The sequence below is a fragment of the Pseudophryne corroboree genome, chromosome 4 (assembly GCF_028390025.1).
Source record: "Pseudophryne corroboree isolate aPseCor3 chromosome 4, aPseCor3.hap2, whole genome shotgun sequence".
NCBI lineage: Eukaryota > Metazoa > Chordata > Amphibia > Anura > Myobatrachidae > Pseudophryne > Pseudophryne corroboree.
In genome coordinates, this window is record NC_086447.1 from 697013512 (window position 1) to 697037373 (window position 23862).

Consider the following 23862-nt stretch of genomic DNA (forward strand, 5'->3'; position numbering starts at 1 on the left):
ACAGCGGTCTGACATTAAGAAGACATCAGAGATCGTCCTTATAATGTTTTTAAATAATTTATTTTAAAAAATTCAGCATAAGAATAGACCGTACAGTATGTAGTATTTCCAGTGTTGTTTTTTCTAACCACATTTACTGCCATTTGCCAGGTGAAAGATGTCATGAAGGCAATTATGTCTGACTTACAGCAGACGAACAGTGACAAGATCCTTTTGAGCTGGGTCAGGCAGTCAACAAGACCATATAACCAGGTCAATGTGCTAAATTTCACTACCAGTTGGACAGATGGCCTCGCATTCAATGCTCTTCTGCATCGGCACAAGTAGGTGACACTTGTTTAAACTTTTTTTTTTAACTTTTTATCTCCTTTCTCCCTGATATCCAGTCAAATCATAAATCTTGCTTTGATGTCACATTGTCCCCTACTCTACATGTCCTCCGATAGTATAGCTAATATTGGTGAAAGCAATCTTGGCAGTTTATGTATACTAGTAAATGGCAAACTCCGCACCGCCCCGTCCCCAACCCTTGTTTTACTGGAAAATAGGCTTCCTGTGTTTATTTAGTAAAGTTCTGTTACTTTCTCTTGTATTGCTCACCCATTTTACTATTTCTGAGAATAGAACTTGTGGCGAGCCCACAGCGTCATGAGCGCAGCGAGCACACAAGTGTCTCTGTTGCACTTGCCCCCCCCCCAGGGCATCTAAAAGCATGTAAAAGCCAGGATTGGTATGGTGACCGGCGGTCACGCGAACCAAACCCCTTTTCACATTATGTTAATTTCACCTCAATTTATTAAAGGGCTTTTGGAGTAATTTTTATGAAAAACTGCTCCAAACACCTTAAATGTAATTTTTTTAGTAACCCAGATCGCATTTCCCAGCGATGGCGGCACATGCACAGCACATAATCGAGGTATTTTATTACAAAAAAGTGGCATCGCAGGGACAGAGCTTTCCCGCAAGCTGTGCCCCTGTATGCGATTATTGATACATTCATGTGATGTTATAAATAATCGCATTGTGGATTGGGTCGAATTTATCACCTCACATCCACATCCGTCTTCAGCGGGATCCGGATTGAAAGTCGACAGTAACTAGGTCGACAATGTCTAGGTCGACCACTATTGGTCGACAGTAACTAGGTCGACAGGGTGTCTAGGTCGACAGGGTCTTTAGGTCGACACGTTCTAGGTCGACAGGTCAAAAGGTCGACATGAGTTTTTCACAATTTTTTTCTTTTATTGAACCTTTTCATACTTAACGATCCACGTGGACTACGATTGGAACGGTAATCTGTGCCGAGCGAAGCGGTAGCGGAGCGAAGGCACCATGCCGGAAGCATGGCGAGCGAAGCGAGCCATGCGAGGGTACGCGGTGCACTAATTGGGGTTCCCGGTCACTCTACGAAGAAAACGACACCAAAATAACATTAAAAACTCATGTCGACCTTTTGACCTAGAACATGTCGACCTAAAGACCCTGTCGACCTAGACACCCTGTCGACCTAGTTACTGTCGACCAATAGTGGTCGACCTAGACATTGTCGACCTAGTTACTGTCGACTTTCAATACCACACCCGTTTGCATCACGCGGCAGCTATACAGCACCTACCTCATAATGCTGAGCGTGCTGTAATGAAATATTTGCAGGGGTACGGCAGATCACAAGACAATTGGGACAGCAAGAGTGAATTCTTGGGGGAAATTCAACTAGCCGCGGAAAGGTGATAATTTACCGCTATATAACTTTTCATGGTTTACACATGAAAAGTGCCATGAATAGTGGCATAGGGCTGGGTAGGCACATGGAAATGGTGCTGAAGACATGATGATGGTACTGGAGAGACAGTGGTATGGTGCTGGAGATACAGGTGGTTTGATATTGGGGAGATACAGGAATGATGCTGGAGAAACAGGTGGGATGGTGCTGAAGACGGGTGTGGTATTGAAAGTCGACAGTAACTAGGTCGACAATGTCTAGGTCGACCACTATTTCTAGGTCGACCACTATTTCATTACAGCACGCTCAGCATTATGAGGTAGGTGCTGTATAGCTGCCGCGTGATGCAAACATATGTAATAGAAAGTATCCCTTCAGCCAAAATGGTATGTAATGTTATAAAAATGTTATTTAGTAATAAAGTTAGTTTAGTATAACATCTGTGGTCAGTAAAACCTAAATCACTTTTACTATCTTTACATGGATAAGAAAGAATATACAATTTAACTTAGGGGGTTATTCAGATGTGGAAGCAAACCAACAAAGCAGAGGTTCTCAAACTCGGTCCTCAGGACCCCACACAGTGCATGTTTTGCAGGTCTCCTCACAGAATCGCAAGTGAAATAATTAGCTCCACCTGTGGACCTTTTAAAATGTGTCAGTGAGTAATTAATACACCTGTGCACCTGCTGGGTTACCTGCAAAACATGCACTGTGTGGGGTCCTGAGGATCGAGTTTGAGAACCTCTGCAACAAAGCAAGCAACTGGGCAAAACCATGTTGCACTGCAGGTGGGACAGTTGTAACATGTGCACAGAGAGTTAGATTTGAGTGGGTTTTATTGTTGCTGTGCAGGGTAAATACTGGCTGCTTTATTTTGACACTGCAATTTATATTTTAGTTTGAACACACCCATCCAATTCTAACTCTCTCCGCACATGTTACATCTGCCCCACATGCAGTGCTACGTGGTTTTGCCCGAATTGTGTGCTTTTTTGGTTTGCTTACAAATGTGAATAAGGCCCTTAGATTAAAGATGCCTCACTATATGTATGTTAGATACAAATCGTAATTTGTTGATGAAAGAAACACATATTACCATCATAGGCATTTGCTAAGCTGATATATAATAAGTAGTTACCTGTCTATTGTATACAGTACCAAGAAAAGTAAAGTCATAATGCCCCGGAGCTGACAATTGCAAATTTTACTATAGTAATCCATCCGTTCCAAACTTAGAATTGTGGGTAAAATACACTGTCGGGAATGGAACAGCTACCATTAATATTAAAGACCTTTTACATAGTACAGGTTGAGTATCCCATATCCAAATATTCCGAAATACGGAATATTCCGAAATACGGAATTTTTTAAGTGAGAGTGAGATAGTGAAACCTTTGTTTTTTGATGGCTGAATGTACACAAACTTTGTTTAATACACAAAGTTATTAAAAATATTGTATTAAATGACCTTCAGGCTGTGTGTATAAGGTATATGTGAAACATAAATGAATTGTGTAAATGTACACACACTTTGTTTAATGCACAAAGTTATAAAAAATATTGGCTAAAATTACCTTCAGGCTGTGTGTATAAGGTGTATATGTAACATAAATGCATCCTGTGCTTAGATTTAGGTCCCATCATCATGATATCTCATTATGGTATACATTTATTCCAAAATACGGAAAAATCCGATATCCAAAATACCTCTGGTCCCAAGCATTTTGGATAAGGGATACTCAACCTGTAACATAGTATCTAAGGTTGAAAAAAGACAATTTATCCATCGAGTTCAACCTATTTTTTGTTCTCCTATGCAGGTGTATTTTGTTCTAAATTTTTTCTGATGCTAATGTCAGCCGTTGTGTTATATTTCCCTTTTATTATTATCTATATCGCCTTAACCCTGGATATCCTTATCCATTAGGATTTTATCTAACCCATTCTTAAAGGTGTTGACAGAGTCCGCCATTACAACTCCCTCAGGCAGGGAATTCCAAACATGTATTGTCCTTACTGTGAAAAAAACTTTACGCCGCATTGTGCGGAATCTCCTCTTCTCTAACCTAAGAGAGTGTCAACGAGTCCTCTGTGCTGATCTTACCAAAAACAGGTCCCGCGCAAGCACTGTGTATTGTCCCCCTATATATTTGTAGACGTTTATCATGTCCCCTTTTAGTCTCCTCTTTTCCAATGAAAACATGCCTAGCCTTGCAAGCCTTTCCTCATATTCCAGCTTCTCCATGCCCTTAATTAGTTTGGTCGCCTGCCTCTGAACCTTTTCTAGCTCCGGGATATCCTTTTTGTAGTATGGTGCCCAAAATTATACACCGTATTCAAGATGTGGCCTCACTAGTGATTTATATAATGGGAGTATAACACTCTCGTCCCTTGCATCAATTCCCCGTTTTATGCATGCTAATATTAGCCTTCTTTGCTGCAATCCTACTTTGGGTACTGCTGCTTAGTTTGCTATCTGTGTGAACACCTAAGTCCTTTTCCAGTACAGAATCCCCTAATATTACCCCATTTAGTATGTAGGTGTTATTTTTGTTCTTGCTACCACAGTGCATTACCTTACACTTGTCTGTATTGAAGCGCATTCTCCATTTGACTGCCCATGCTTCTAGTTTAACTAAGTCATTCTGAAGAGACTCAGCATCCCCCTCCGTATTTATAACCTTACACAATTTGGTATCGTCTGCAACAATTGCCACCATGCTCTCTAGACCTACTGTCAGGTCGTTAATGAAAATGTTGAACAACAGTGGTCCTAGTACAGACCCTTGTGGCACACCACTTACCACTTTAGTCCAATTTGAAAATGATCCATTAACCACAGTGTGCTGCTCCCTATTATCTAACCAATTTTTGTGCCCTATTTCTGTGTCAAAAGCTTTGGCAAAGTCTAAATAGATTACATCCACCTCCTTACCATGATCAAGGTTTGCACTTACTGTTTCATAAAAGCCAAGAAAGTTGGTTTGACACGATCTGTCCTTCACAAATCCATGTTGATTCCTTTTAATGACCTTATTGGCTTCAAGAAACTTCTGAATACTATCCCTTAGGATACTTTCCAATACTTTCCCCACTATAGATGTAAGACTAACTGGTCTATAATTACCCGGTTCAGCTTTACTTCCTTTTTTGAATATTGGCACCACTTCCGCTATACGCCAGTCTTTGGGAACCATACCTGATATAACTGAATCTTTGAAGATCAAAAATAGTGGTCTTGCAAGTTCAGAGTGAAGCTCCATTAGAAGAACCCTTGGGTGAATTCCATCGGGACCCGGTGACTTATTAATCTTTACAGTTTTTAACTGGTCACAGACTACCCCCTCACTTAAATAAGCACTTATCAGTGGGACATTATCATTATTGAGATTGTGTGTTAGTCCCTGAATTTGGTCCTCTCTTATAAATACCGTTGAAAAAAACTCATTTAGTTTGTCCGCTATGTCATTATCATTTTTGATTAAGACTCCCAACTTGTCTTTTAAAGGGCCTATACACTCCTTCTTTAATCTCTTGCTGTTGATGTATTTAAATATTTTTTTGGGATTCGCTTTGCTTTCCTTTGCTACTAGTTTTTCAGTTTCTACTTTAGGCGCTCATTTCTTTTTTTGCTTATTTTGTTACAGTCTTTATATTGCAGAAATGACTCCGCATTCCCGTCAGATTTGTATTTTTTGATTGCTCGCCTTTTCTTGCCCATAAGTTCCTTTTTTTCTTTTTGTTAAGCCACATTGGTTTGGGATTTTTATTCATTTTGTTACTGTTTGTGGGAATAAATTTGAACGTATTTTTAACTAGCAGAGATTTTAATACAAACCATTTCTCTGTAGTATTTTTTCCATGAAACAAAATTTCCCATTCTATATCCCTTAAAGCTACCCTCTTCATGTCAAAGTTGGCTTTGCTAAAGGTTAGAGTCCTAGTTGAGCCAGTATAGGACTGCTTATGAAAACTGATATTGAATGTGACCATATTGTGGTTGCTGTTTCCTTTGGGCTCCCCTACTATAATATTTGATACCAATTCCCCATTGTTTGTTAATTCCAGATCTAAGATTGCATTGTACCTAGTAGGTTTGTCGATTAGTTGAACTAAGTAGTTATCATTTAGTGTGTTTAAAAACATATTACCCCTAGCAGTATCACATGAATAGTTTTTCCAGTTAATCTCTGGATGGTTAAAATCTCCCATCACTACTATGTCTCCTACTCCTGCTGCTCTTTCAATTTGCTTCAGTAACAATTCCTCATCAGACACAGTAATACCAGGTTGCCTGTAGCATAAACCCAATACTAACTTTTTTATTCCTTTACCCCCCGCATGCAATTTTTACCCATAACGTCTCAACAGTGTCTACAGTCCCCTCCTGAATATCTTCCCGTATATCAGGTTTTAAAAACGGCTTTACGTAAAGACATACCCCTCCATCCCTTTTATTTAATCTGTCTCTCCTGAACAGCGTATAACCCTCAAGATTGGCTGTCCAATCATGAGATTCGTCTTTTCCTTCAGCTGAATGTGGTATAAATAACCTAGTACAATAACTGTTATTTTTAACCAGCAATCTGGTTTCTCCTGTCTGTGATTACTGAATTATATTCTGGATCTATTTCATTTCAGACCAGATCTGTTTAGCTGGGAAGACGTTACTAAGCTGGCCCCACTTGAAAGACTTGATCATGCTTTCCTCATTGCAAAAAAACATTTGGGAATCGAAAAACTGCTTGACCCAGAAGGTAATGTCACCATTAAACACGTTCCAACTGAGCATTTCAGAACTGTATTGCAATGTCAGCAACTTTTTCCTCTTTCTGATAACTAAGCTGGGTTTCCCGGTGCAGCTTATTAGCTTTTATACTGCATTAGCCCAGTCTCCACGCTGTTTCTTCAGGAGTCTGTTCTATAGGAATATACTCTAGTGAAAGACCTTTGGGAAATCTGCCTTGTGCTGGTAATGCTGTAGAATACAGCTGCATTAGCTTTATCGAGAGTGTGACAGAGATAGAAAAGAATGTCAGAGTAGAAAGTAAAGTAGCAGGCACTGAAGGTTGTCATTACTACATGCTGCGTTCCAATAGCCCTAACAGTGAGAGATAAGCAGCAAAGCTGCCTTTTGGTGGGTGCCACCTTAATGCATATGTATAGTCATGGTAAAGTAGGCTATAAATGTACTAGAAGCTAGTGGTATCACTGGGGCACTTCATATATATGAAGCATGAACAGCATTCTCCGGGCACTTGGTTTTCGAGTAAACTAAATGGTTGAATTAGTTAGGATCAGCATAATAATTACCCCGGATAATTTGACTCTGGCTTCACCAAAATACCAAACAGAATGATTGCGGGTCACAGACCAAAGTGGAGTTTTACCAGGAGGCGGCTGACAAGGTACCAGACAGTACGGATGGTGTAATGGTCAGTATTACTGCCTCACAGCACTGAGGTCATGGGTTCAATACCCACAATGGCCTTAACTGTGTGGAGTTTGTATATTCTCCCTGTTCTTGCATGGTTTTCCTCTGGGTACTCCGATTTCCTCCCACACTCTAAAAATATACTGGCAGGTTCCAACATAAAAAATTAACCCTAGCTTGATTGTGTGTGCATATGGTAGGAATATAGACTGTAAGCTCCACTGGGGCAGGGATTGATGTGAATGGCCAAAATATTCTATGTAAAGCGCTGCTGAATATGTTTGCACTATATAAATAACTGGTAATAAATAAATAAATAAATTATACTAGACAAAAACAACATAATAATCTATTTAACCATGTACTACAGTCATATCCTCTACTACTGTATTATCTAAAATCATGAAATCTTAAACTAGTTTAAAATGGATGAAAAATAATATAGTAATGATTTGATTGGAGTGTGTGGTATTACTGATTATTACGTTTTTTTTACAGGTTGGATGTATTATAGTACAGTGGCTCTTAAGACCATCATATTGCTTTAGTCTAGTACGCTGATAGTGTGTGTTTTTATTATAGTAGACAAAACAAGCTGAAAACCTAAAACAAATACAAAAAAAATTACAAAGGGTGAGGGGCAGTCAGCTGTTGTATGGCGTCAGATACAGACCAGGGTCAGGTGAGGCAGACAAATAAGTGAAGCCAGGTGCTGAAGCAGAGGTCAAAATCCCAGAAGCAAACAGGTGATTGTTTTGTCTTTTTCTCTGATATACCGTATTGTACAGGCAAGGATCACATTGCATTAGTAACATCGGTCCATGTTCAGGGTTTCATATTACCTTCACAGAGACTGTATTAGTAACAAATCTTAAATAATGATTTGCTTGTCTCTATCTTTAAGATGAAGAAATTATGTTTCCAATTAGCTGAAGTGTTGCTCTAATGATTTGTTTTAGTCTTTCTCAGTTTACTCACATCGCCCTCTGCTGGGGGGGGTACCTATAATCATTATTTAACTGACTGAACAAATGACAAAAAGTAGCATATTGAGATGAGCTCTCTTCTTAGTTACACTAAATACAAACTCTATATGAAGGAATAAATATAGGCGATATACAATAGAGCTATTATGTGTGTGTGTGTGTGTGTGTGTGTGTGTGTGTGTGTGTGTGTGTGTGTGTGTGTGTGTGGTGGGGGGAGTGACTTGCAAGCAAGAGACGCATTTCTCTGACTCACTCTGTCACATGCCAACCTCTCTTATTGACAAAACACTCCGCTGTTTTACATCTGCAAAGTGTCTCTTGTCTTGTTCAGTAATGGACTTTTCTCTATCGTCCTAGTGGATGCTGGGGTTCCTGAAAGGACCATGGGGAATAGCGGCTCCGCAGGAGACAGGGCACAAAAAGTAAAGCTTTTCCAGATCAGGTGGTGTGCACTGGCTCCTCCCCCTATGACCCTCCTCCAGACTCCAGTTAGATTTTTGTGCCCGGCCGAGAAGGGTGCAATTCTAGGTGGCTCTCATAAAGAGCTGCTTAGAGAAAGTTTAGCTTAGGTTTTTTATTTTACAGTGATTCCTGCTGGCAACAGGATCACTGCAACGAGGGACAGAGGGGAGAAGAAGTGAACTCACCTGCGTGCAGGATGGATTGGCTTCTTGGCTACTGGACATCAGCTCCAGAGGGACGATCACAGGTACAGCCTGGATGGTCACCGGAGCCGCGCCGCCGGCCCCCTTGCAGATGCTGAAGTAAGAAGAGGTCCAGAATCGGCGGCTGAAGACTCCTGCAGTCTTCTAAAGGTAGCGCACAGCACTGCAGCTGTGCGCCATTTTCCTCTCAGCACACTTCACACGCAGTCACTGAGGGTGCAGGGCGCTGGGGGGGGGCGCCCTGGGAGGCAAATGTAAACCTATATAAAGGCTAAAAATACCTCACATATAGCCCCCAGAGGCTATATGGAGATATTTAACCCCTGCCTGTATTCACAAAATAGCGGGAGACGAGCCCGCCGGAAAAGGGGCGGGGCCTATCTCCTCAGCACACGGCGCCATTTCCTCTCACAGCTCCGCTGGTCAGGACGGCTCCCAGGTCTCTCCCCTGCACTGCACTACAGAAACAGGGTAAAACAGAGAGGGGGGGCAAATTTAATGGCAATATCTTGATATATATAAAGCAGCTATAAGGGAGCACTTATTATAAGGCTATCCCTGTCATATATAGCGCTTTTTGGTGTGTGCTGGCAGACTCTCCCTCTGTCTCCCCAAAGGGCTAGTGGGTCCTGTCTTCGTTTAGAGCATTCCCTGTGTGTCTGCTGTGTGTCGGTACGTGTGTGTCGACATGTATGAGGACGATATTGGTGTGGAGGCGGAGCAATTGCCAAATATGGGGATGTCACCTCCTAGGGGGTCGACACCAGAATGGATGCCTTTATTTATGGAATTACGGGATAGTGTCAACACGCTAAAGCAGTCGTTTGACGACATGAGGCGGCCGGACAATCAATTAGTGCCTGTCCAGGCGCCTCAAACACCGTCAGGGGCTGTAAAACGCCCTTTGCCTCAGTCGGTCGACACAGACCCAGACACAGGCACTGATTCCAGTGGTGACGAATCAACCGTATTTTCCAGTAGGGCCACACGTTATATGATTTTGGCAATGAAGGAGGCGTTACATTTAGCTGATACTACAGGTACCACTAAACAGGGTATTATGTGGGGTGTGAAAAAACTACCTATAGTTTTTCCTGAATCAGAAGAATTAAATGACGTGTGTGATGAAGCGTGGGTTGCCCCTGATAAAAAGCTGATAATTTCAAAGAAATTATTGGTATTATACCCTTTCCCGCCAGAGGTTAGGGAGCGCTGGGAAACACCTCCTAGGGTGGACAAGGCGCTAACACGCTTATCAAAACAAGTGGCGTTACCTTCTCCTGAGACGGCCGCACTTAAAGATCCATCAGATAGGAGGATGGAAAATATCCAAAAAAGTATATACACACATGCAGGTGTTATACTACGACCAGCTATAGCGACTGCCTGGATGTGCAGTGCTGGGGTAGTTTGGTCAGAGTCCCTGATTGAAAATATTGATACCCTGGACAGGGACAATATTTTACTGTCGTTAGAACAAATAAAGGATGCATTTCTTTATATGCGTGATGCACAGAGGGATATCTGCACACTGGCATCACGGGTAAGTGCTATGTCCATTTCGGCCAGAAGAGCTTTATGGACGCGACAGTGGACAGGCGATGCGGATTCAAAACGGCATATGGAAGTTTTGCCGTATAAAGGGGAGGAGTTATTTGGAGTCGGTCTATCAGATTTGGTGGCCACGGCTACAGCCGGGAAATCCACCTTTCTACCTCAAGTCACTCCCCAACAGAAAAAGGCACCGACTTTTCAACCGCAGCCCTTTCGTTCCTTTAAAAATAAGAGAGCAAAGGGCTATTCATATCTGCCACGAGGCAGAGGTCGAGGGAAGAAACAGCAACAGGCAGCTCCTTCCCAGGAACAGAAGCCCTCCCCGGCTTCTACAAAAGCCTCAGCATGACGCTGGGGCTTCTCAAGCGGACTCGGGGACGGTGGGAGGTCGTCTCAAAAATTACAGCGCGCAGTGGGCTCACTCGCAGGTAGATCCCTGGATCCTGCAGATAATATCTCAGGGGTACAGGTTGGAATTAGAGACAGATCCACCTCGCCGTTTCCTGAAGTCTGCTTTACCAACGTCCCCTTCCGAAAGGGAGACGGTTTTGGAAGCCATTCACAAGCTGTACTCTCAGCAGGTGATAGTCAAGGTACCTCTTCTACAACAAGGGAAGGGGTATTATTCCACTCTATTTGTGGTACCGAAGCCGGATGGCTCGGTAAGGCCTATTCTAAATCTGAAGTCCTTGAACCTGTACATAAAGAAGTTCAAGTTCAAGATGGAGTCACTCAGAGCAGTGATAGCGAACCTGGAAGAAGGGGACTTTATGGTATCCTTGGACATCAAGGATGCGTATCTCCACGTTCCAATTTACCCCTCACACCAGGGGTACCTCAGGTTCGTTGTACAAAACTGTCACTATCAGTTTCAGGCGCTGCCGTTTGGTTTGTCCACGGCACCTCGGGTCTTTACAAAGGTAATGGCCGAGATGATGATTCTTCTTCGAAGAAAAGGCGTATTAATTATCCCATACTTGGACGATCTCCTAATAAGGGCAAGGTCCAGAGAACAGCTAGAGATGGGATTAGCAATATCTCAAGAGGTGCTAAAGCAGCACGGATGGATTCTGAATATTCCAAAATCCAAATTAATGCCGACAACTCGTCTGCTGTTCCTAGGGATGATTCTGGACACGGTTCAGGAAAAGGTTTTTCTTCCCGAGGAAAAAGCCAAGGAGTTATCCGACCTGGTCAGGAATCTCCTAAAACCAGGAAAGGTGTCTGTGCATCAATGCACGCATCTTCAGATGCACCTGCGGATAACCCTGTCTCCAAGGACAAGGGTATCTCTTCTGTGGTGGTTGCAGAGGGCTCATCTATTGGAGGGCCGCAGATTCGGCATAAAGGATTGGATCCTGGTGACCACGGACGCCAGCCTGAGAGGCTGGGGAGCAGTCACACAAGGAAGAAACTTCCAGGGAGTGTGGTCGAGCCTGGAAAAGTCTCTTCACATAAACATTCTGGAACTAAGAGCAATCTACAATGCTCTAAGCCAGGCGGAACCTCTGCTTCAAGGAAGACCGGTGTTGATCCAGTCGGACAACATCACGGCAGTCGCCCATGTAAACAGACAGGGCGGCACAAGAAGCAGGAGTGCAATGGCAGAAGCTGCCAGGATCCTTCGCTGGGCGGAGAATCACGTGATAGCACTGTCAGCAGTGTTCATCCCGGGAGTGGACAACTGGGAAGCAGACTTCCTCAGCAGACACGATCTTCACCCGGGAGAGTGGGGACTTCATCCAGAAGTTTTCCACATGCTAATAAACCGTTGGGAAAGACCAATGGTGGACATGATGGCGTCTCGCCTCAACAAAAAACTGGACAGGTATTGCGCCAGGTCAAGAGATCCGCAGGCAATAGCTGTGGACGCGCTGGTAACACCTTGGGTGTACCAGTCGGTGTATGTGTTTCCTCCTCTGCCTCTCATACCAAAGGTATTGAGAATCATACGGCAAAGCGGAGTAAGAACGATACTAGTGGCTCCGGATTGGCCAAGAAGGTCTTGGTACCCGGAACTTCAAGAGATGGTCACGGACGATCCGTGGCCTCTACCTCTAAGACAGGACCTGCTTCAGCAGGGACCGTGTCTATTCCAAGACTTACCGCGGCTGCGTTTGACGGCATGGCGGTTGAACGCCAGATCCTAAAAGGAAAAGGCATTCCAGAAGAAGTCATTCCTACCTTGATTAAGGCAAGAAAGGAAGTCACCGCGAAGCATTATCACCGCATTTGGCGGAAATATGTTGCGTGGTGCGAGGGTCGGAGTGCTCCGACGGAGGAATTTCAACTGGGTCGTTTCCTACATTTCCTGCAATCAGGATTGTCTATGGGTCTCAAATTGGGATCTATTAAGGTTCAAATTTCGGCCCTGTCAATATTCTTCCAAAAAGAATTGGCCTCAGTTCCTGAGGTCCAGACTTTTGTCAAAGGAGTACTGCATATACAGCCTCCTGTGGTGCCTCCGGTGGCACCGTGGGATCTAAATGTAGTTTTAGATTTCCTCAAATCCCATTGGTTTGAACCACTAAAAAATGTGGATTTGAAATATCTCACATGGAAAGTGACTATGTTACTGGCCCTGGCGTCCGCCAGGAGAGTATCTGAACTGGCGGCTTTATCTTATAAAAGCCCTTATTTAATTTTCCATTCGGATAGGGCAGAGCTGCGGACGCGTCCGCATTTTCTCCCTAAGGTGGTATCAGCGTTTCACCTGAACCAGCCTATTGTAGTGCCTGCGGCTACAAGCGACTTGGAGGACTCCAAGTTGTTGGACGTTGTCAGAGCTTTAAAAATATACATTTCAAGGACGGCTGGAGTCAGAAAATCTGACTCGCTGTTTATACTGTATGCACCCAACAAGTTGGGTGCGCCTGCTTCTAAGCAGTCGATTGCTCGTTGGATTTGTAACACAATTCAACTTGCACATTCTGTGGCAGGCCTGCCACAGCCTAAATCTGTTAAGGCCCATTCCACAAGGAAGGTGGGCTCATCTTGGGCGGCTGCCCGAGGGGTCTCGGCATTACAACTCTGCCGAGCAGCTACGTGGTCAGGGGAGAACACGTTTGTAAAATTCTACAAATTTGATACCCTGGCAAAGGAGGACCTGGAGTTCTCTCATTCGGTGCTGCAGAGTCATCCGCACTCTCCCGCCCGTTTGGGAGCTTTGGTATAATCCCCATGGTCCTTTCAGGAACCCCAGCATCCACTAGGACGATAGAGAAAATAAGAATTTACTTACCGATAATTCTATTTCTCGGAGTCCGTAGTGGATGCTGGGCGCCCATCCCAAGTGCGGATTATCTGCAATACTTGTACATAGTTATTGTTAACTAATTCGGGTTATTGTTTAGGGAGCCATCTTTCAGAGGCTCTTCTGTTATCATACTGTTAACTGGGTTTAGATCACAAGTTGTACGGTGTGATTGGTGTGGCTGGTATGAGTCTTACCCGGGATTCAAAATCCTCCCTTATTGTGTACGCTCGTCCGGGCACAGTACCTAACTGGAGTCTGGAGGAGGGTCATAGGGGGAGGAGCCAGTGCACACCACCTGATCTGGAAAAGCTTTACTTTTTGTGCCCTGTCTCCTGCGGAGCCGCTATTCCCCATGGTCCTTTCAGGAACCCCAGCATCCACTACGGACTCCGAGAAATAGAATTATCGGTAAGTAAATTCTTATTTTTTCTGCTGGTACTAATCCAACCCGTGGAAGATCATTTTTATTTTGCTTCACATCTAGTGAACCAAAGCTAGCAGGCATACATGGTATATGTTCTTGTTGGAGCTACCTTATTATATTATATAAAAAAAAAATATATATATATATATATATATATATATATATACCCCGGCGGTCAGAACACCGTTGTCGGTTCCCGATAGTGTAAATCCCAACAGTGGGGAGTGTTCCCCTGACGCCATTCCGACTATCAGAATTCAGGCGCCAGCATTCCAACTGCCTGGATCCCAACAACCTGCATCTTGACCGCATCCTATATAGATGTATGCGTGTGTATGTATATATATATATATATATATATATATATATATAATGTGTGTGCGGGTATAGCAGCATCTATGCAACAGTAAGCCTGCATCCATCATCATCATGCATTTGCAGCAGCCCTTTCCTAGGAGATCTGAAGGCAGATGGATCTCTGCATACACTCACCTCAGAATAAACCACAATTACTTCTACACACCCACAACACCTCCACAAAACACTTATCCTACGTGCGAACATTCAGGAACACCCACTCAGTTGCATATGGAGATCCGACTGGGATCTGTCCAAATCTCCTGGAAGTGCTGTAAGTTGCATATGCAGTTTTGTTCTTCATTTGCAAGAACCGTTGATAATGTCAAATATTACCTTAAAATATAAAGCTATATACTATTACCGTGGAGCCACTATGGCCGCTAGACTTATTACACACACTACGGACTAAGTACGCTATTTGCGTACTGAGTACCGTATGGATACGCACTTAGCGTATCAGACGCTGTGCTGTGGGCGCGACGCACGAGCGGCACGTACGCACACGGATTCACGCTTCGTACTAAGCACGCTATTGGCGTACTGAGTACCGTATTGATACGCTCTTAGCGTATCAGACGCCGTGCCGTGGGTACAACGTACACGCGGCGCGGACGCACACAGAGTGATATACAGTAAACCTTAAGTAATGAAACAGTGTAAGGATGTGCTTATACTTTAAACCTTAGCAGCCTAGTACTGCAACGATGTGATACCTTAAAACCTTAACAATGCTTATACACCTTATAGCGTTTAAGACGCTAAGAAAGCCCTTTGCAGGAAAGTGAAAACACAACACCGGTTTGTGGTAAACCACTGGGCTCTAACACCGCAGCGGATTATTCAGAGAAAAGGGGTAAACAGATACAAGTTATACACTACAGGCTAACAAGGAAATCTAAACAGAATAATAGAGAATAATGGCTACAGAGAATATACATACGTGGGGAATCGTTCGCAAGCGCGTCCTGGACCAGTCCTCAGCTATCAGGGAGAAAGCCTTCAGAGTCTTGAGTCCGGCCAGGCAACAGTGGTCTTTTTATACACAACATACATTCACAATACAATGGTCACTGTAATCTCATTGTTCATTGGACACAGGGATGTGTCTCTACATTACAGCAAAGGTCATAGGTGGATTTGAACAGGTAGGCGATGTCCTTCCCCAACTGCTCTGGTGGGAGGTATCCTCTGGATTCCCGCCGCATGTGTAATTTACAGCAAATACAGTTAATGTTCATAATCTACTTTTGTACATAACTATGCGCAGGAGCAAGCAATCTTTTCCTAGCTAACACCGGAATGTTACCCTAAAAATACCCTACAGCTGGATACCAGACATCACCTACCAACCTTTGTCTGACCCTTCCTATCATGCAAAGACGAATCCCTCTGTCCAGGAACTGTTTAAACTAACATTACTCGCTGACATGATCTAAGGGAACTATATCTACAAAATGCACTATTTGGGTTAAATATGCTGCGTTCGAGTCGCACGCTACACGCTCACAAACTCCGCCGTAAATACACATATCATGCGCACGAGTCGCTGGAGCGTCTCTTACGCAACTTGCGGGTATGTGTACGCACGGGGGACCGGGTGCACGAGCAGCGTGCACGTGCATGAGGGGTTAGTACAATGGATATGTATTACAATATTTTTCGACTTTGACACCGTCCATAGACATAATTGGGTTCAACTCTGAATCAGGCCCTTATTTTACTGCCCAATTAAAAATAAGACAAAGTTTCTATTAAAATTTTTTTTTAAATAACAAGCAAAAACATTGGCTTATCTTATAAATGTACTTTCAGGTAAAACCTTCCTCCAAATTTGAAACATGTTGCTGCTTAATAAACGTTATATGATATGGCACCTATTTTAAAAGCATGTGATTTAAGTAGCGATCCTTTCAATTAATTTCTATGCAAAAAAATGACAGGAATAATGTTTGGTCATTGTGCAAGAGTGCCCATTACACACAGATAAAAGTGTGCTTGTAGTGACACCTTTTTCCTTTTATTCTTTTCAAATATGACTTCTTAATCGTGCCTAAAAAGAAATAAATGCCCTTCACCTCTGCCTGTACTACGCCCCGTTTCTAGTACATGTACAGTACAATGACCTAAAGCCCCCTACACATTCGGTGATCCACCGCCGAGCTGCCCGACAGCGGTTACGGCTGACGGGCGACCCGGCGGCGGGGGGATGGTGACGGGGGGAGTGAAGTTTCTTCACTCCCCCCGTCACCCGTCTCCATAGCACTGCATGCTTATATGGACGAGATTGTCCATATTGGCCTGCATGTATAAGCGACCCGGCACCAACGATGAACGAGCGCGGGGCCGCGCATCGTTCATCGTTGGTGCCTACACACTGAACGGTATGAATGAGTTCTCGTTCATTAATGAACGAGAACGTTCATATCGTTCACTGTTCTCGACCAGTGTGTAGGGCCCTTTACTTTTCCTATTCATACCTCCCAACTGTCCAGATTTAATTGGACAGTCCCAATTGGCAGACAAAAGGACCAGGGTTCTCCTCAAAGGTGAACATTTGTGGGTACATAAGGGCTGATATTGGGTGGATAAGGGTGTTATGTCTAAATGTTGGGAAGTATGCGTATTAGATTTCTGTTAAGAGTTGAAGAGGACGGAACGATGGGCACAAAAAAAATATTTTTGGATTTACCTTCTTTAGACATTAGAGTGCCTACAGTGTTGTCAAGATTTGAAGGAGTTTTAGTATAAGACTGAAAAGTTGTACATTCACAGACTTTTTGTAAGTTAGTAGATCTTAGTTCCTACTCAGGTTCTGCCTCGTCATACCGTTGTAACCTTTCCTTTCATATCAAGTGAATGTGCTTATCCTTGTTGTAATGATGCATATCGCACAAGAAATGTCATTATGATTTATTGTTTCTCTTAGAAAAAGTAACAGCATAAAAGTATGTAAAATACTTTTTTTTTTTCTTCCTGTCAGTTTCTTAATGCATTTTATAGCACCTTTAGTGATAAGAGACATGAGGAGAAAATAAAGGTGAAAGTAAACCTTTGCCATGAAATCTTTCAGTAGGTTTAGTTCTCTGAGTATGCATCTGTGTCAAATGTCTGTAAGTCCATCAAATGATACTCAAAAAACAATGGGCCTAATTCATGTTTGTATGCAATGGGCGATTATCATGCAACAGAGCGATTAACGGCAAATCGCGCATGTGCTGTGATCGCACTGCGCATAAGGATTTCATGGAGAAGTGATTGACAGGAAGTGACTGCTTGGAGGCGTTAACGGGGAGTTTACATGGAGTGGTTGGGAAAACGCAGACGTGTCATGGCTGTTTTCAATGAGTGTATCCAGGGCCGGTGCTAGGGTGTTCGGCGCCCCCCTGCAAACTATAAATTTGCGCCCTCCCATATTCCTTTGGCGCGCGCCGGGAAAAGGGGTGTGGTCTCACAAGTAAGGGGCATAGCCACACAATAGTACCCCCATTCAAAATGACGCCACAATGTAGCACAATCTTATTCATCTTATACGTAATGCCCCACCCGTAGTAGTAGCGTCCTTATATGTAATGCACCCCAGTAGTAGTAGCATCCCTATGCATAATGCCCTCCCAGTAGTAGTAGCGTCCTTATGCATAGTGCACCCCCAGTAGTAGTAGCGTCCTTATACGTAGTGCACCCCCAGTAGTAGTAGCGTCCTTATACGTAGTGCACCCCCAGTAGTAGTAGCGTCCTTATACGTAGTGCACCCCCAGTAGTAATAGCATCCTTATACATAATGCGCCCCCAGTAGTAGTAGCATCCTTATACATAATGCCCCCAGTAGTAGTAGCATCCTTATGCATAATGCCCCCCCCAGTAGCAGTAGCATCCTTATTCGTAATGCCCCCCCAGTAGTAGTAGCGACCTTATATGTAATGCCCCACCCGTAGTAGTAGCGTCCTTATATGTAATGCACCCCAGTAGTAGTAGCATCCCTATGCATAATGCCCCCCCAGTAGTAGTAGCGTCCTTATGCATAGTGCACCCCCAGTAGTAGTAGCGTCCTTATACGTAGTGCACCCCCAGTAGTAATAGCATCCTTATACATAATGCGCCCCCAGTAGTAGTAGCATCCTTATACATAATGCCCCCAGTAGTAGTAGCATCCTTATACATAATGCGCCCCCAGTAGTAGTAGCATCCTTATACATAATGCCCCCAGTAGTAGTAGCATCCTTATGCATAATGCCCCCCCCAGTAGCAGTAGCATCCTTATTCGTAATGCCCCCCCAGTAGTAGTAGCGACCTTATACGTAGTGCACCCCCAGTAGTAGAAGCGTCCTTATACGTAATTCCCCTAGTAGTAGTAGCGTCCTTATAGGTAATGCCCCCCCCAGTTGCAGTAGCATCCTTATACGTAGTGCACCCCCAGTAGTAGAAGCGTCCTTATACGTAATTCCGCCCTAGTAGTAGTAGCGTCCTTATACGTAATGCCCCCCCCTCCCCAGTTGTAGACGCGTCCTTATACGTAATGCGCCCCCAGTAGTAGTACTGTCCTTTTACATAATGCCCCCCCCAGTAGTAGCATCCTTATACGTAATGCCCTCCCCCAAGTAGTAGTAGTATTGTTATACGTAATGCCCCCCCAGTAATAGTAGCATCCTATACATAATGCCCCCAAGTAGTAGTATCGTCCTTATACGTAATGATCCCCCCCCCAGTAGTAGTGTCGTTACACGTTATGGCCCCCCCCATTAGTAGCGTTGTTACACGTAATGCCCCCCCTGTAGTAGTAGCGTTCTTAAAGCACACATAAACGCACACAGACATAACACACACACACACACACACATTTCCCTCTCACCCTTCACTTACCTAAGCCAGTCTCCCTCTGAGTCCGTACACTACAGCAGCCTGGTCCGTGTAGCTCCGCCCTCTTCTGTTCCATTTAGCCCCGCCCCTTCCATCCTGTGTAGCTCCGCCCCCTTCTGTCCCGTACACAGGTGTGGGGAGGGGAGGGAGGAGGATTTTCATGCTGCAAGCGCCGCTGCCAGTGCCTGTCATACAATGACAGGCACAGCAGCAGCAGCAGGGGGGACAGGACGGCGCAGCAGGGAAGGAATGCAGAGCAGGGGGAGCGCCTCTCTGGCCCAGCGCTTCCCTGCACTGCATCCCTTCGCTGAGCGGATAGCGCCGTGCCTGAGTGTATCTGCTGACTGCTGCAAGCTTGTACATGCCACAACATGGCGTCTGAGTCATTATTGCTGTGTCCAGTCTGTGTAGCCATAGACCAACCCTTAGCCCCGATGTTCCTCAATTTTGCGTATTGGTCTTGAATTTGTATGCAACTGCGAATGAGTTTGTGATGGCTCCGGAGGGCATCTCTTTTCATTTCAGGGCGGCAGCGTCACTTGCTATCGTTAGCAGTTCCGAAGCCTAGAAAATCCCAGTTGCAATTGCATTTGCTTACAAATATGAATTAGTCCCAATGTACCTTTATATTGCCCTGAAATTCTTTCTTGCATTATTTCCAAATGTGGTAATGTCTTCTGAATGATATGGCAGGGTGGTACTGTGTATATGTGCCAAAGTGAAAACATTTGATCATTTCCAGCACAAAGTGTAATGGTTCCCAGAGACAGCTGCACCTCTGGAATGGAGGAATGGGGCATTGCTTAGGAGCATCTTATTTTCAAAGGTAGACAAGCATTTTAGGAGTTTTGATGTAGGTAACATGACTTTATATAAATTGATATATCTGTCAGGATGGTTTTAATTAGAGGTCAGAATTCAGACTATTGTCTCCAGGCTGTGCGATAAGTTTGAGCAGAACACTTAGATTTTTCCTGTTAAGCATTTAAGGTTCCTTTAAAAATGCGTTGTTCCTTATGTTTCCAATACAGATGTGGCAGTTCCATTACCTGACAAGAAATCCATAGTTATGTACTTGACATCACTTTTTGAAGTTCTTCCTCATGAAGTCACGTTAGATGACATCCAAGAAGTTGAAACTCTCCCTAGAAGATTTAAGGGGGCGTGTGAGGATATGTCATTCACAAAGCAACAGGTATACAGCAATAAACAGTAAATATACAAAAAAACGTAAATTTGTATTTATAGTAATCAAAGGTGGGTAACAAATGATGTGTTGCTGTTAAGAAAATAAACTTAATGCAACGGACAGTATAGTTATAGCATTTGTGATAGTGAGCTGATAAAGCATTTGAGTAAAACTGCCACTTGGCTTCTCTGATAATAAAGGTACCATACCATATGTCTGATATTTTGTGGACTAAACCAGTATTCAGCCTACCAAGTCACTAAGAACTAGGGACATCATGGAGGGATAATACTAGAGACATCATGAAGGAATAATACTAGAGACATCATGGAGGCATAATACTAGAGACATCATGGAGTCATGATACTAAAGACATAATGAATGCATGATACTAGAGGCATCATGAAGGCTTAACACTAGAGACATCATGGAGGCATGATACTAGAGACATCATGGAGTCATGATACTAAAGACATAATGAATGCATGATACTAGAGGCATCGTGAAGGCTTACCACTAGAGACACCATGGAGGCATGGTACTAGAGACATCATGAAGGCATAATACTAGAGACATCATGGAGACACGATGCTAGAGTCGTCATGGAGGCATGATACTAGAGACATCATGGAGGAATGATACTAAAGACATGAATGCATGATACTAGAGTCGTCATGGAGGCATGATACTAGAGACATCATGGAGGCATGATGCTAAAGACATCATGACGGCATGATACTAGAGACATCATGGAGGCATTATACTAGAGGTCACTGCAAGCTAGATACTTCATGTAGGCATGAGATTAAGGACAACATAGACATATGATACTAGAGACATCATAGAAGTAAGATACCAGAGACATTATGGAAGTAAAATACTGGAGACATCATGGATTATGAGCCTAGAGATATCAGGAAATCATGAGATTATAGACAGCACAGAGGTGTGATACTATAGACTTTAGGAAAGCATGAAGTTAAGGCCAACATACAGTAGAAGTATAAAACTGGAGACATCATGAATAATTAGATTAAGAACAAGGTAAAAGTATGATACTAGAGACTTCTGGAAATCATGATATTAAGGACAACATGGAAGGATGTGACTGAGGACAGAATAGAATGGTAAACCACAAAATACCATAGTGCTTACATTATTGCTACAACCCACCATATGGGTGTCTACAGGGCATGTAGGAAACAATAGAACTGTTAGACAATGATAGCTTATTGCTTCCTGACTATTGTCATATTCTTAGTATTCCGTAACATTGCATTTTATTCTTAAACTTCAGCCTTAATCCTTATGTTCTGCTTATTCTACTCCTCGTGATCTCCTAAATCTCAGTAGACTAATCCCTTCACGTCTTCATAAGTACTGTATACAAATATTTCTTAGAAATCAGTCTTTGTTTTAATTTCACCACTATACAATGTAGTAATGCAGACTGGGCAGGTTGTTGTGGAGGATCATAATACTCTGCAATGTGATGACAATTGGCAAAGCTCACCAGCATGGAAAGCATGCCACTATACTTGGCCAGCTCTGTCCTGCTTCGTGAGTTATACAATACTCATGTGAGTTATGCATGAAGTGCTCCCACTATTGCACATTATCATTGTTCTTAGCTGCTGAACTTAACATTAACATCATCTCTGTCAGTTTTGTTCTTATAGTTGGATTTAAATTAGAAGTTTTATTAGCATAGTTTATAATCAGAATTTATACGTGTATAACTAGGCTATGCAAATCTTTTAAATAGCTTTAGCTCAGTGATGTGCAGGCAGGGTAGGCATGGCAGGGGAGGCTGAGCCCCACCTGTCATACTCTTGTAGATTTAAATATCATCTTTGTATTATTCTAATACTGTATATAGTCAAAATTTACCAACTATGCAGCGCTCTGCTGGAAACACAGGAATCAGTGGCAATATATTTAATACCTACTGTTAAATCCTTTTCTCGTAGTTCATAAGGGATACTGGGCGCCCGCCTCAGTGCATTGATGTGTCTGCAGGCTTTTCTTTTTGAAAAGTTTACCTGTTCAGCTGTTGCTGTTTGTTACCAGCCGTTGCTGGTCGTTTTATGTTATTTGTGTGCTGGTGTATGAATCTCACCACTCATTGTTGTTATGTTCCTTCTCTCAAATATGTCCATTCTCCTTCGGGTACAGTTTTACCTATACTGGCTGTAGGAGGGGGCATAGAGGGGAGGAGCCAGCACACCCAGTTGAAGAAATTTAAAGTGCACCTGCTCCTTTGGACTCCATCTATACCCCATCGTATTAAGTTAACCCCAGTATCCCTTATGGACTACGATAAAAGGATTTACCGGTAGGTATTAAAATCCTATTTTTTCCCTCAAAATTTTACACACAATACCCCATAATGACTACGTGAAAAAAGTTTTTGAGATTTTTACAAAATTATTAAAACTAAAAAACTAAGAAATCATATGTACATAAGTATTCACAGCCTTTGCTCAATACTTTGTTGATGCACCTTTGGCAGCAGTTACAGCCTCAATTCTTTTTGAATATGATGCCACAAGCTTGGCATACCTATCTTTGGGCAGTGCAACCCATTCCTCTTTGCAGCATCTCTCAAGCTCCATCTGGTTGGATGGTAGGAGTCGGTGCACAGCCATTTTCAGATCTCTCCAGAGATGTAAAATCGGATTCAAGTCTGGGCTCTGGCTGGGCCACTCAGCGACATTCACAGAGTTGTCCTGAAGCCACTCCTTTGATATCTTGGCTGTGTGCTTAGGGTCGTTGTCCTGCTGACAAATGAACCGTTGCTGCAGTCTGAGGTCAAGTGCAGGTTTTCATACAGGATGTCTCTGTACGTCACTGCATTCATCTTTCCCTCTATCCTGACTAGTCTCCCAATTCCTGCCGCTAAAAAACATCCCCACATCATGATGCTGCCACCACCATGCTTCACTGTAGGGATGATATTGGCCTGGTGATGAGCGGTGCCTGGTTTCCTCTAAACATGATGCCTGGCATTCACGCCAAAGAGTTCAATCTTTGTCTCATCAGACCAGAGAATTTTGTATCTCATAGTCTGAGAGTCCTTCAGGTGCATTTTGGCAAACTCCATATGGACTGCCATGTGCTTTTTACTAAGGAGTGGCTTCATGATACAGGCCTGATTGGTGGATTGCTGCAGAGATGGTTGTCCTTCTGGAAGGTTCTCCTCTCTCCACAGAGAAATACTGTATCTCTGACAAAGTGACCATCTGGTTCTTGGTCACCTCCCTGACTAGGACCCTTCTTCCCCGATTGCTCAGTTTAGACGGCCGGCCAGCTCTAGGAAGAATCCTGGTGGTTCTTCCATTTATGGATGATGGAGGCCACTGTGCTCATTGGGACCTTCAAAGCAGCAGATATTTTTCTGTACCCTTCCCTAGA

General features: G+C 43.4%; 1 protein-coding gene across 3 annotated transcripts in view; it reads left to right on the forward strand.

The window, feature by feature from the left end:
- The window catches only part of UTRN (utrophin), a 1167552-nt gene that overhangs the window by 202390 nt on the left and 941300 nt on the right, over positions 1 to 23862 (forward strand). For all 3 annotated transcript variants that reach the window (XM_063917938.1, XM_063917937.1, XM_063917939.1), the window contains 3 exons: positions 151 to 323; positions 6368 to 6483; positions 20291 to 20454. In XM_063917938.1, coding sequence (XP_063774008.1) covers positions 151 to 323; positions 6368 to 6483; positions 20291 to 20454 — 453 coding nt within the window. The remainder of the gene's footprint in view (positions 1 to 150; positions 324 to 6367; positions 6484 to 20290; positions 20455 to 23862) is intronic.